General features: G+C 43.6%; 1 protein-coding gene across 2 annotated transcripts in view; it reads right to left on the reverse strand.

Moving 5' to 3' along the window:
* The window catches only part of ccdc174 (coiled-coil domain containing 174), a 38,801-nt gene that overhangs the window by 16,354 nt on the left and 8,424 nt on the right, over positions 1–14,023 (reverse strand). Inside the window, exons 2-7 of one of the 2 annotated variants that reach the window (XM_072472111.1) lie at positions 13,584–13,688; positions 12,372–12,472; positions 10,505–10,563; positions 7,991–8,168; positions 6,885–6,980; positions 5,342–5,389 (exon numbers count right to left, since the gene is read on the reverse strand). In XM_072472111.1, coding sequence (XP_072328212.1) covers positions 5,342–5,389; positions 6,885–6,980; positions 7,991–8,168; positions 10,505–10,563; positions 12,372–12,472; positions 13,584–13,688 — 587 coding nt within the window. The remainder of the gene's footprint in view (positions 1–5,341; positions 5,390–6,884; positions 6,981–7,990; positions 8,169–10,504; positions 10,564–12,371; positions 12,473–13,583; positions 13,689–14,023) is intronic. The other variant, XM_072472112.1, reaches the window with a different exon arrangement.

Here is a 14,023-nt window from a genome sequence, read left to right on the forward strand (position 1 = left end):
TGGCATAGTGGTAATATTGCCCGACTAGTAATCCAGTAACCCAGCTAATCATCTGGGGACTTGGGCGCAAATCCCACCATGGCAGCTGGTGGAACTTAAATTCAATTTATAAATCCGAAATAAATCTAAGTAATAGTGATCATCAAGTTATCATTGATTGTTGTAAAAACCCATCTTATTCACGAATGGTCTTTAAGGAAGAAAATCTGCTGTCCTTACCCAGTCCAGCCTACATGTGACTCCAGACCCACAGCAATGTAGTTGACTCTCAACAGCCCTCTAAAATGGCTGAGCAGAGCACTCAGTCCATGAAAAAGAGTATAAAGAAACAAAGAAAGTGCAAAACAGCTTACAAAGGAGCCAGTTTCCTGGGAAAGCCAGAAATAATCTTTCATAGCCAAAAGTTTGCACAAGACCTTAAAGTGACTCTGTGCAGCAGGAAGGATCATATCGACAGCAGAGTGAACTTCTGCAAGATAGTTTTTTTCTGTTGGTTGATTAAGCAGAAATAGTGTGAAATAAAAGTTTACTTTCAGGCGACAATTCATTTCGGATACTGAAGAATTCATAGTTTAAATATTCAAATGAAGCAAGTCTAAACAGAAATGCACGAGAAGGTCGAGTTCTGATGGGTTGTAAACTTAAGAGATGAAAGGGCAGTGCCATAATCCAACCTCAGAAACTACATCCAAAGGGCTGCATGGTGGCTCAGTGGTTAGCACTACTGTTTCACGGCGCCAAGGACCCGGGTTCAATCCCAGTCCCAGGTCACTGTCTGTGTGGAGTTTACACTCTCCCAGTGTCTGCGTGGGTCTCACCCCCACAACCCAAAGATGTGCAGGCTAGGTGGATTGGCCATGCTAAATTGCCCCTTAATTGGAAAAGAAAACTGCATCCAAGTTCCAGTCCAGACCAATTAATTAACAATCTCCCATTTTTATCAGTTGAAGGGTCCCAGTGAAACGATTCTGCAACTGTTTCAACTCAGTAGATTAGGAGCACAAATCCACAAACAAAACTGTCCAGACGTTAGCAGTAAATTGACAATCTTATTCAAAGAGGCCACTGGATGGCTGAAATTTATATATTTATTTTTAAAAATTTGTTTGAACATCTAATTATTTTTTTTCCAATTAAGGGGCAATTTAGCATGACCAATCCACCTAGCTTGCACATCTTTGGGTTGTGGAGGCGAGACCCACGCAAACACGGGGAGAATGTGCAAACTCCACATAGAGCACAGAACATAGAACATTACAGCGCAGTACAGGCCCTTCGGCCCTCGATGTTGCGCCGACCTGTGAAAACATTCTAAAGCCCATCTACCATTCCCTTATCGTCCATATGTCTATCCAATGACCATTTGAATGCCCTTAGTGTTGGCGAGTCCACGACTGTTGCAGGCAGGGCATTCCACGCTCTTACTACTCTCCGAGTAAAGAACCTACCTCTGACATCTGTCCTATATCTATCTCCCCTCAATTTAAAGCTATGTCCCCTCGTGCTAGACATCACCATCCCAGGAAAAAGGTTCTCACTGTCCACCCTATCTAATCCTCTGATCATGTTGTATGCCTCAATTAAGTCACCTCTTAACCTTCTTCTCTCTAACGAAAACAGCCTCAAGTCCCTCAGCCTTCCTTCACAAGACCTTCCCTCCATACCAGGCAACATTCTGCTAAATCTCCTCTGCACCCTTTCCAATGCTTCCACACCCTTCCTATAATGCGGCGACCAGAATTGCACGCAATACTCCAAATGCGGCCGCACCAGAGTTTTGTACAGCTGCAACATGACCTCATGGCTCCGAAACTCAATCCCTCTACCAATAAAAGCTAACACACCGTACGCCTTCTTAACAACCCTCTCAACCTGGGTGGCAACTTTCAGGGATCTATGTACATGGACACCAATATCTCTCTGCTCATCCACACTACCAAGAATCTTACCATTAGCCCAGTACTCTGTCTTCCTGATATTCCTTCCAAAATGAATCACCTCACACTTTTCTGCATTAAACTCCATTTGCCACCTCTCAGCCCAGCAGCTTATCTATGTACCTCTGTAACTTGTAACATCCTTCCGCACTGTCCACAACTCCACCGACTTTAGTGTCATCTTCAAATTTACTCACCCATCCTTCTACGCCCTCCTCCAGGTCATTTATAAAAATGACAGACAGCAGTGGCCCCAAAACAGATCCTTGTGGTACACCACTAGTAACTGGACTCCAGTCTGAACATTTCCCATCAACCACCACCCTTTGTCTTCTTCCAGCTAGCCAATGTCTGATCCAAACTGCTAAATCACCCTGAATCCCATGCCTCCGTATTTTCTGCAGTAGCCTACCGTGGGGAGCCTTATCAAACGCTTTACTGTAATCCATATACACCACATCAACTGCTTTACCCTCATCCACTTGTTTGGTCACCTTCTCAAAGAACTCAATAAGGGTTTTGAGGCACGACCTACCCTTCACAAAACCGTGTTGACTATCTCAATCAAATTATTCCTTTCCAGCTGATTATACATCCCATCGCTTATAAAACTTTCCAAGACTTTGCCCACAACAGAAGTAAGGCTCACTGGTCTACAGTTACTGGGGTTGTCTCTACTCCCCTTCTTGAACAAGGGGACAACATTTGCTATCCTCCAGTCTTCTGGCACTATTCCTGTAGACAAAGATGACTTAAAGATCAAAGCCAAAGGCTCAGCAATCTCCTCCCGAGCTTCCCAGAGAATCCTAGGATAAATCCCATCCGGCCCAGGGGACTTATCGATTTTCACACTTTCCAGAATTGCTAACACCTCCTCCTAATGAATCTCAAGCCCTTCTAGTCTAGTCGCCTGAATCTCAGTATTCTCAACAACATTGTCTTTTTCCTGTGTGAATACTGACGCAAAATATTCATTTCGCACGTCTCCTATCTCCTCGGGCGCCATGCACAACTTCCCACTACTGTCCTGGACTGGCCCTACTCTTACCCTAAGTCATTCTTTTATTCCTGACATATCTATAGAAAGCTTTAGGGTTATCCTTGATCCTACCTGCCAAAGACTTCTCATGTCCCCTCCTGGCTCTTCTTAGCTCTCTCTTTAGGTCCTTCCTAGCTAACTTGTAACTCTTGAGCTCCCTAACTGAACCTTCATGTCTCATCTTTACATAAGCCTCCTTCTTCCTCTTGACAAGTGTTTTGACTGCTTTAGTAGACCACGGTTCCCTTGCTTGACCACTTCCTCCCTGCCTGACAGGTACATACTTATCAAGGACACGCAGTAGCTGTTCCTGGAACAAGCTCCACATTTCCATTGTGCCCATCCCCTGCAGTTTTCCTCTCCATCCGATGCCTCCTAAGTCTTGCCTCATCACATCATAATTGCCTTTCCCCCAGATATAACTCTTGCCCTGCGGTATATACCTATCCCTTTCCATCACTAAAGTAAACGTAATCGAATTGTGGTCACTATCACCAAAGTGCTCACCTACCTCCAAATCTAACACCTGTCCTGGTTCATTACCCAGTACCAAATCCAATATGGCCTCGCCTCTCGTTGGCCTATCTATATAATGTGTCAGGAAACCCTCCTGCACACATTGGACAAAAACGGACCCATCTAAAGTACTTGAACTATAGCGTTTCCAGTCAATATTTGGAAAGTTAAAGTCCCCCATAACAACTACCCTGTTGCTTTCGCTCCTATCCAGAATCATCTTTGCAATCCTTTCCTCTTCATCTCTGGAACTTTTCGGAGGCCTATAGAAAACCCCTAACAGGGTGACCTCTCCTTTCATGTTTCTAACCTCAGCCCATACTACCTCAGTAGACGAGTCCTCATCAAACGTCCTTTCTGCCACCGTAACACTGTCCTTGACTAACAATGCCACCCCTCCCCCTCTTTTAACACCTTCCCTGAGCTTACTGAAATATCTAAACCCCGGCACCTGCAACAACCATTCCTGTCCCTGCTCTATCCATGTCTCCGAAATGGCCACAACATCAAAGTCCCAGGTACCAACCCATGCCGCAAGTTCACCCACCTTATTCCGGATGCTCCTGGCATTGAAGACACACTTTCAACCACCTTCCTGCCTGCCGGTACACTCCTGCAACTTTGAAACCTTACTCATGACCTCACTACGCTCAACCTCCTGTATACTGGAGCTACAATTCAGGTTCCCAAGCCCCTGAACTAGTTTAAACCCTCCCGAAGAGCTTGAGTAAATTTCTCCCCCAGGATATTGGTACTCCTCTGGTCCAGGTGTAGACCACCCCGTTTGTAGAGGTCCCACCGACCCCAGAATGAGCCCCAATTATCCAGAAATCTGAAACCCTCCCTCCTGCACCATCCCTGTAGCCACGTGTTCAACTCCTCTCTCTCCCTATTCCTCGTCTCGCTAGCACGTGACACGGGTAACAACCTAGAGATAATAACTCTGTTTGTCCTAGATCCCTGAATTCCTGCCTTCCATCCCTATCCCTTTTCCTACCTATGTCGTTGGTACCTATGTGGACCACGACTTGGCGCTGCACCACCCTCCCCCTTAAGGATCCCAAAAACATGATCCGAGACATCACGGACCCTGGCACCTGGGAGGCAACACACCAACCGCGAGTCTCTCTCGTTCCCACAGAATCTCCTATCTATCCCCCTAACTATGGAGTCTCCAATAACTAATGCTCAACTCCTCTCCCCCCTTCCCTTCTGAGCAATATGGACAAACTCTGTGCCCGAGACCTGTACCCCATGGCTCACCCCTGGTAAGTCCCCCCGTCCCCCCCCAAACAGTATCCAAAGCGGTATACTTGTTACTAAGGGGAACGACCACAGGGGATCCCTGTACTGACTGCTTCCTCCCAGCCCCTCTCACCGTCACCCATCTATCTTTATTCTTCGGAGTAACTACATCCCTGAAGCTTCTATCTATGACCACCTCTGCCTCCCGAATGATCCGAAGTTCATCCAGCTCCAGTTACCGAATGCGGTTTCTGAGGAGCTGGAGATGGGTGCACTTCACACAGATGAAATCAACAGCGACACTGATGGCGTCCCTCACCCCAAACATTCTGCAGGAGGAACATTGCACTACCTTCCCTGCCATCCCCTCTAGATAATAAAAGAAAAAGAAAGGAAGAGCTTACCTGTTATTCACTCTATCCCTTAGGTTAAAGGAGGTGGAAGGGTGGGGGAACACTACAAGTGTAGTGTCTAGGGTTTAGAAACTGCCCAACTTAAATACAGGTAAAAATGAAACATTTAACCAGCAACCACTGCGCTCCACACAAAAACAGCAATCAGCTGTTATTGGCCTGCGCAAACAATTTAAATCTTTACTACTTACCCAGCAGGCACTCTGTCCTCACTCCGACCGGATTCAGCTGGAAACTCCCTACAGTAAGTTTAAAAAAAAATTTACTCCCCTTCTCAGCAAGCACTCACTCAGCAACCTCTGCGCCCCGCAAGATAACACCCAAGGGAAAATAAAAGAAAAACCACTTACCAGTCACCAGCCAATCCCTTATCTGCAGGCTGTGATGTCACGGTTCAACTTCTTTCTAGTTCTACCTGCCCTCGAGCCTTCCTCTTGATCTTTATAGCGGTTGTTTTTTTTGTTTGGTTAGAGGAGGGGGTAGGGAGGGAAACACTGAAGAAGTGTTTCGGGTTTAAGTGACACTTGACAGCAGCTCCTCCACAAACTACCTTCAAATTAGGGTGACCACAACGCATGTATGCAAATTTCCCCCGCAACAGCCAATCAGCAGCTCTGCTCTACTGCCCTCTGCTGGATGCTTGTCTTCACTTGAACAACTAGGGTCTCTTGCACAGGTACACCTTCAAGTTAGGGTGACCACAACGCACGTATGCAAATTTCCCCCGCAACAGCCAATCAACAGCTCCACTCTACTGCCCTCTGCTCAGTGGACAGTGACCCAGGACCAGGATCGAACCTGGGACCTCGGTGCCATAGGGCAGCAGTGCTAACCACTGCACCACCGTGCCACCCTGATGACTGAAATTTAAACGTCACCCTGGGTACAAATAAACAGTACACTTCAGGCTGAGGTTAACAAAAAAAACTCCACAAATCCATTATGCACCCTATCTGAGATGCAGTCTCACCAAAGCCATCAATTGTGCTTACACAATGGGTAATTTCTGAAGAGCAAGGACCATTACACAGGCAAACTTTTCAGCAATCCTGCATCCTACAAACAGTCGAGATCCAAATGATGAGTTAATCTGCTTTTGGTGATGTGATTCAGGGAGGAATTTTAGACCAGGATACTAGGAGAATCCCCTGCTCCTGTCATAACAAGGTGGAACTTTTAGCACCCACTGGAGGGAGCAGACAGCATTCCTGGTTTCACATTTCATTCAAAGGACCGAGCTTTTAACAGTGCATCTCTCGATTAACACTGCTACAAATGGGACATTGAAGTATTGTAGAGAAAGCTTTGTTGTCCAACTAGGAGCACTCAATACAGACAATAACAAGTGCGAAAAGAGAAATGTTTGAATTTCCGATACCAATACTGATCATTCAGGCATAAACATTTTTCATAGAAAATTAAATTATAAATACATACGTAGGTTCTGGACAATCAAGCTAAATGCCTGGATTTTCCTATGTGGTACAGAACCCTTTTTCTATTCTCAAGGGCAATTAGGGATGGGTAACAAATGCTGGCCTAGCTGGCAATGCCCGCATCCCTCGAAAGGATTGAAAAAAATCTCATGAAGTACCTACCAATGCCTTCATTCCTACAGCTTATTCCTCTGAAAGGCACATTACTCATAGCCACAAAAGCAAAATACCGTGGATGCTGGAACTCTGAAATAAAAACAGGAATAAAAGGACATTTTTGGATTTGGAGTATAGGTACCTTGACCCTTTTAGATCTTTATCCAAAGCAAGTAGTCCTGATAAATCTTTCTTCATGCATCTTCTGGAGCGGCCTAATGAATCCACATAGTCCACCCTCAGGGGAGGAAAAACAGAAAAGCTCAGCATCTAGTTCAAACTGCTATTTAATCATCCCCGACTCAAGATAACTGGCACAAGGGCAAGTCATTATGTGTACACTTTTCAGCTAAATACTAAATTGGAAAATAATCCAAATAATAATCATTTTTTTCTTTTAAAAAAAATTTAGAGTACCCAATTATTTTTTTCTCCAATTAAGGGGCAATTTAGCGTGGCCAATCCACCTAACTTGCACATCTTTGGGCTGTGGGCGTGAAACCCACGCAGACACAGGGAGAATGTGCAAACTCCACACGGACAGAAACCCAGGGCCGGGTTTCAAACCCGAGTCCTCAGCGCCGTAGGCTGTGCCACGTGCCGTCCTCAAATAATAATCATAACAGAACTCCTGGATGACTGGCAGGGAAAGTCAAGGACATAATAACAAAGCGCAAAAGCAATGTTTTAAATGGGTAAATTCTGAACCCCAGGGCAGCACGTTGGCGCAGTGGTTAGCGCTGCTGCCTACAGCGCTGAGGACCTGGGTTCGATTTTGGCCCTGGGTCACTGTCTGTGTGGAGTTTGCACATTCACCCAGTGACTGCATGGGTTTCACCCCCACAGCCCAATGATATGGTTAGGTGGATTGGCCACGCTAAATTGCCCCTTAATTGGAAAAACAAAATTGAATACTCTTAAATTTCTTCTTTTTTTTTTAAAAATCAAAACCCCAATACTTAGAGAATCTTTTAGCCATCTCCTGAAGGTGGCTACACATACCAGTCTTACCGTGTCCCTATGACCTCTTTGCACATACCCACTTAAGAATATCACTTGCTCAAGTATCATAAACCCAAACAAATGAGAACAATTCAAATGGCTGTGAAACGTAGCTGAATGAAGACTATTAATGCATTCCTACAAAATTAAGTGTCAGTGAGACAAAACATTTCTTGCAATTTCAAAGGTAAACAGTTGCAAATTGAAATTCTAGGATACTATGGCCCCTATATTCTAGATTCTCACCATTCCTCATCAGGGTTCTGTGGTGGTGGAATTTCAGACTCAGGCACTGCATTCTCATCTTTCTCACTCTCTGCTGCCTTCTTTGCTGTCTCGCTCTCACGTAGAGCCTGCAACTGTTTCTGTTTGTCAAAAATCTTCTGTGTGAAATCTACCAAATACATGCTTTCTGTTTCTTCATCTGACACAGGATCGTGGAGTGTCCATTTTGCATTGAGATGAGCAGAAATAAATAAAACAAAACAATTATTGTAATTTTGAGATTTTAAAATATTCATACTTTACTGTATATTAGGAGCAATCAGCTCTGGTCAAAATAAAGCCAGCTCTGTATGGTGTTACGCTTCCTTTTTGAATGGCAGTTTCTTCAAAAGAAATTCCAATTCAGACTGGGTTCCATCTTTCTTTAAATTCTGTCCAGAACAGCGGCCCCAGATACAGAATGCATAGGTCATTTAAATCCCTTGAGCTTGTTCGGTCAGTCAGATTATCGCTGATTTGGATCCATTTACCAACCTTTGTTTCCTAACCCTCAATGCCCTTGCCAAATAAAAACCTATCAAAAGCAAAACATCATCGTTGTTGAAACCCGAAATAAAAACAGAAAATGCCAGAAATACTCAGCAGGTCAGGCAAAATCTGTGGAGAGAAAACTAAATTAACATTTTAAGTGGATGACCGATTGTCTAAAATCAATTTCAATTTGGAAATGTTTCATTAAACTAGCCTCAACAGCTTTTTGGTGAGAGTGTTAATTTTATATTAATTATATGCAGGTGGTGAGCATTAACTAGGGATTCACTTGTTCCCCTATGAATAGAAACAGACTGAAACTGTGATTACAAAAACAGAAAATGCTGGACAATCTCAGCAGGTCTGACAGCATCTGTGGAGAGAGAAGGAAGCGAACGTTTTGAGTCTGGATGACTGTTTTGTCAAAACTGAAACTATGATTGTTGGATTAGAAGATACATCCTTGTAAGTGTAATTCTGTAAATAAAAATTAAAAAGTGTGCAATTAATCTTTCACCAACTGCTGTCTGGGGTCTTAAAAAGAGAGTTTCAGATTTCCATTATCCTTTGTGAGGATTATATCCTGCCTTCGTTCCTAAATGGCCGAGCCCTCATTTTAAGATCATGTTCAATTGTTCTGGCCTTCCTTCCCCATTAGAGGAATTGGTTTCTCGCTATTTAACCCATCAATTCCTTTAAGAGCACATTAAGTATACTACTGACCTCTGCGCCACACAAATTCTGGCCCCTTATACATCTCAGATTTTCACTGCTCCACCATTTACATTTAGGCCTCAAGACCTGAATTCCCCTGCCTAAACCTCTCCAGCTTCCCTATGGGGCTTGGTGTCAAACATTGCTGGTTAACTCTCCTGGCTGGTGCTTTGGAATGGATGACTTCGTTATGCTAAATGCAAATTGTTGTAAATCATAGTCGCATGATTTATGCTTCAAGGGAACAAGGTTCTTCTCCTAAGGGAGACATGATGAGGAAGTTTTGTTCACTTCTGCTAGTACTGTCTGGAATACCACTCTGAGACGGCAGGAACAAGTCAACCAACGGAAGCTCATGGAGTTGGCAGAGGAAGAACTGCATAACATATAAACAAGGGAAATGGGAGAGGAAAAAAAAAAAGCACATGCCCATCCCAGCAGAGATCCACACCATAGGTATGTACTGCTGCAAACGGCTCCACCTGATGAGAAGAACAAAGAACAGTACAGCACAGGAACAGGCCCTTTGGCCCTCCAAGTCTACGCAGATCATGATGCCTGTCTAAACTAAAAACTTCGGCACTTTCGAGGTCCGTATCCCTCGACTCCCATCCTATTCATTGTCAATATGCCACTTAAAAGCCGTTATCATACCTTTTCCACCACCTTCCCTGGCAGTGAGTTCCAGGCACTCACCACGTCTGTGTAAAAAAAAATGTGCCTTGCACATCTCCTCTAAACTTTGCCCCTCGCACCTTAAACCAATGTCCCCTAGCAATTGACTTTTCCACTCTGGGATAAAGCTTCTGACTAGCTATTCTGTCCATGCCATTCATAATTTTGTAAACTTTTATCAGGTCGCCCCTCGACCTCTTCATTTCAGTGAAAACAATCTGAGTTTACCAACCTCTCCTCGTAGCTAATACCCTCCAGACCAGGCCATAAAGACCAGTGAGTACTCAATCAGTAGAAGTAGACAACCAGAACTATTAATAGTCTAACTGACATTAAAGACCTTTCTGCTACATATTATAAGAGATCAAGCAATGAAGGGTCTTTGTTTCACAGTGTTTTATGTGACTTAGCACTCATTAAGAGAGAGGGCACTGAGGAAAGGAACACTTTCAATTTCAGACTCCTACTATCAGACAGTCCCAGATCGAATTCAAACCCAGAACTGAAACCTCCCAAAATCATAAACCCCACATCTAAAGCGACGTCTGTTTTTTTGTTAATCCAGAATTAAATGGAAATATTTGAACAAAACTTAGAAACCACAATTCAAATTACCTGGCAAGCCCCCTTTCGTCATTTGTTCATAAAGTTTTGCTTTTTCTTCCAGTCTCTGCCTAAAGGAAGCACAGATTAATTTAGTCTACAGTAATTAACTAAAGACATGAGCGTGGCATTTTATAAAACAGCACAAACATTATCACAGGGAGTTCTTATGAAAGGGAATCCGTTATTTGAAAGAGCCTCAGTTCAGAGACATGACTATGTCACTACAGTACTGAGGGAGTGGTTATTTTGGATGAGACCTTAACCCAAGATTCCATCAGCCTTCCCTGGTGTATAATTTTTTAAAAGTAAATTTAGAGTACCTAATTAATTTTTTCCAATTAAGGGGCAATTTAGCATGGCCAATTCACCTACCCTGCACATCTTTTGGGTTGTGGGAGTGAGACTCACGCAAACACGGGGAGAACGTGCAAACTCCACACGGACAGTGACCCAGAGCCGGGATCGAACCTGGGACCTCGGTGCCGTGAGGCAGCAGCACTAACCGCTGCACCACCGTGCAGGGTAGTGGTGTACAATTAAGGTCTCATGGCAAAGAAAAGAAGGGGCATTCCCTCTGGAATCGCAGCTAATATTTATCCCACAACCAACACTATTAAAAATATAGACTGTTTGGTCAACATCACATTGCAGCTTGTGAGATCCGGCTGTGCACAAATTGGCTATTGCACTCCCTACATTATAGCTGTGGCCACACTAAGAAAAGTGTGTTTGATAGCCTATGAAGTATTTTGCGACATCTCAAGTCATGAAAAGTGCCGAGTAAATGCAAGTCTTTCTTTCAATTGATTGAGGAGCCAAGGTGGAGAACCACAGCCTAGAATACACCATCAACAAAGAGGAGCGTTACCCACTTACATTTAAACGCATTCCTCACAAGCAGATGGCATTTTAGAATGTTTATAATACAGAGGAAAAGAAAATTGTGCCAAAGAGATAGAGGCTGGAAGCTAAAGATAGGAGAGGGATTGGCTATCAGGCAATAATGCGAGAAGCAACCCCTAGGTAAGGGAGTACCATTCAAGAGCTAGAGAGTGGCACAGCCCAGTGTCAATGAAGAAACAGATTGATTTAGATCCCACTTTAAGTTACTGATATGATCCATGCTGCTACGGGATGCAATGACTAGTAGCCATGTTTGAATATATTTGTCCATTCCTTAGCTAAATGTTGAAATTTCCCATGACAAGCATGTGACAATATTCCTCATCTATTCAAACGTCAGATCCTTTGCCTGCTCACATTGTGAGAGGATCTTCTATTGATTGAAGGGGCCGCACGTTGGCGCAGTGGTTAACACTGCTGCCTCACAGCGCCGAGGACCTGGATTCAATCTTGGCCCTGGGTCACTGTCCGTGTGGAGTTTGCACATTCTCCTCGTGTCTGCATGGGTTTCACCCCCACAATCCTAAGGTGTGCAGGGTGGGTGAATTGGCCACCCTAAATTGCCCCTTAATTGGAAAAAAAAGATTGGGTAATCTAATTTAAAAAACAAACCATATTGATTGATAATTTTGCACCTTTACCAGTTTCAGTCATAACATTTTCTCATAACTACTTTGGCTGCTTGATCCACCCTCCTAGTTCTCTTACTTCCACACACTTCCCCCAAAAAGGAGAAAAATCGCAAAGATGAACACATGCCTGCCCATGTTTTTGTGACCTGCGGTGACTAAACGTGTGTCCCCTTTAATCAGAAACGGTTAACAACCCGCCCCTTTCAATACCCGTGTATTTTAGTAGATGACTTGGATGGGATACAACATTCAATTGCTGGAGTATCTCTGAACAGCTACTGACAATAAGCCGTCCGGGACTTTGACTCACAATAAAGATCAATTCCAGTTCAAACTCTTACTTTGATTTCTCGAGCGTCTTCTGTTCCTCAATACTTTCTTCTACATCCTTCCCAGCCCGATCTAAAACACCTGCATTTTGCTTGATCCAGATATTCGGCTTCTGTTAAATTTACAGATCAGCAGTTTATCATTTCTCTGCATCTCAAAAGGTATAGAACATGTTGCAAGGTAATGACTGTTAAATGGTTCATAATAAGGCAATTTTAGTGTCAGAGAAAGTAGAGTGTGCTGCTTGTTTATTTTTGCTAATCAAGGTGAGAGATGAGAGTGCAGGAGACTAGAACACTTTCCATTGTACTCAGTTTCCATTCCCTTTTTAAAATAAATTTAGAGTACCCAATTTTTTTTTTCCAATTAAGGGGCAATTTAACGTGGCCAATTAACCTACCCTGCACATCTTTGGGTTGTGGGGGTGAAACCCACGCAAACACGGGGAGAACGTGCAAACTCCACACGCACTGACACTGAGCCGGGATCGAACCTGGGACCTCGGCACCGTGAAGCAGCAATGCTAACCACTGCGTCACCAAGCTGCCCAGTTTGCCATTCCTGGGTCAGGTACAGAACGGGTTAGATTTAAAATAAAGATTTTCAGGTCTCCACCAACAATGTGCCTCAGCCTTAGGTATTGGACAATGGTCATCCAGGAATGACTTTTAAGCAGAAATTAAAGGATAAAATCTCCCATACTACAGCTAGAGTGAGATGGACACAAACCTGGGAGCAAGTCCTTTTTCGTCCACTTGGTGAGAGGGAAGGTACTGGTTATACCGTGAGAGAAAAACTAAACAAAACCTAGCTGGCCAAGAGAGCCCAAGTGCACCAGTGTGCCTTTTTTCCCAGAAGAACTCAAGGTCACCATGAAGCACATCAATCAAGAATTATATTTTGCACTGTGATCACAGGCTTCTTTCAAACACTGGCACAAATACACCAAAATGAAAATCATACTGAAGTCAATGCATCTCAATATGCCAACCTGTATCTTGTGTGATACTCTCAATTCAGCTACTGTGCCCCATCCAAATAGAACTGAAAGGAGAAAATGATTGTTCTGTTGGGTGCATTCCCTAGTTTATCGGAATATAAGCATGCTCACAGCCATCATTCATAACATTGCTGTCATTTGTTAGCAAAGTCAGGTTATTTACTGTTGATAACAAGGCCTCAATGAGACTGATGAGAAATAGCAGTAGTGACAGCTCTCATACCTTGTTGACTGGCTTGGCTTTAAATGGAGCCCCTGCTTCTTTCAGTAGTTTATCCTGCTTGAACTCCTCCTGTTTCCGATAAAGTTCTGCCTTCAGATCCACCAACTACAACACAGAAATGTGGTTTTTTTAAATCACAAGATGGGATTGTTGAAACAATTCAGAAATTAGAAAGCTGACAGTACAGAAGGATTTTGTACTGCCCTCGAAGTCAGCAGATCTAATGTTTTGATGCCATATGACGTGGAGCTGTTATTATAAATTACAGATACTGCTTTAGAGAGACTGAAGCTTTGGCTTATTACCCAACAATCTATGAAGTGCGCTTTTACGAGAAAACAATTTGCTTCCTTCCCAGAACTCTCTATAATAGTAATAAATACACTCTAACTTTATCCAGTGTTAGATGAGTTGCAAAGCATTATTAGGTTAAAATGCAA

Source organism: Scyliorhinus torazame, chromosome 13, assembly GCF_047496885.1.
Source record: "Scyliorhinus torazame isolate Kashiwa2021f chromosome 13, sScyTor2.1, whole genome shotgun sequence".
In the NCBI taxonomy this organism is placed as follows: domain Eukaryota; kingdom Metazoa; phylum Chordata; class Chondrichthyes; order Carcharhiniformes; family Scyliorhinidae; genus Scyliorhinus; species Scyliorhinus torazame.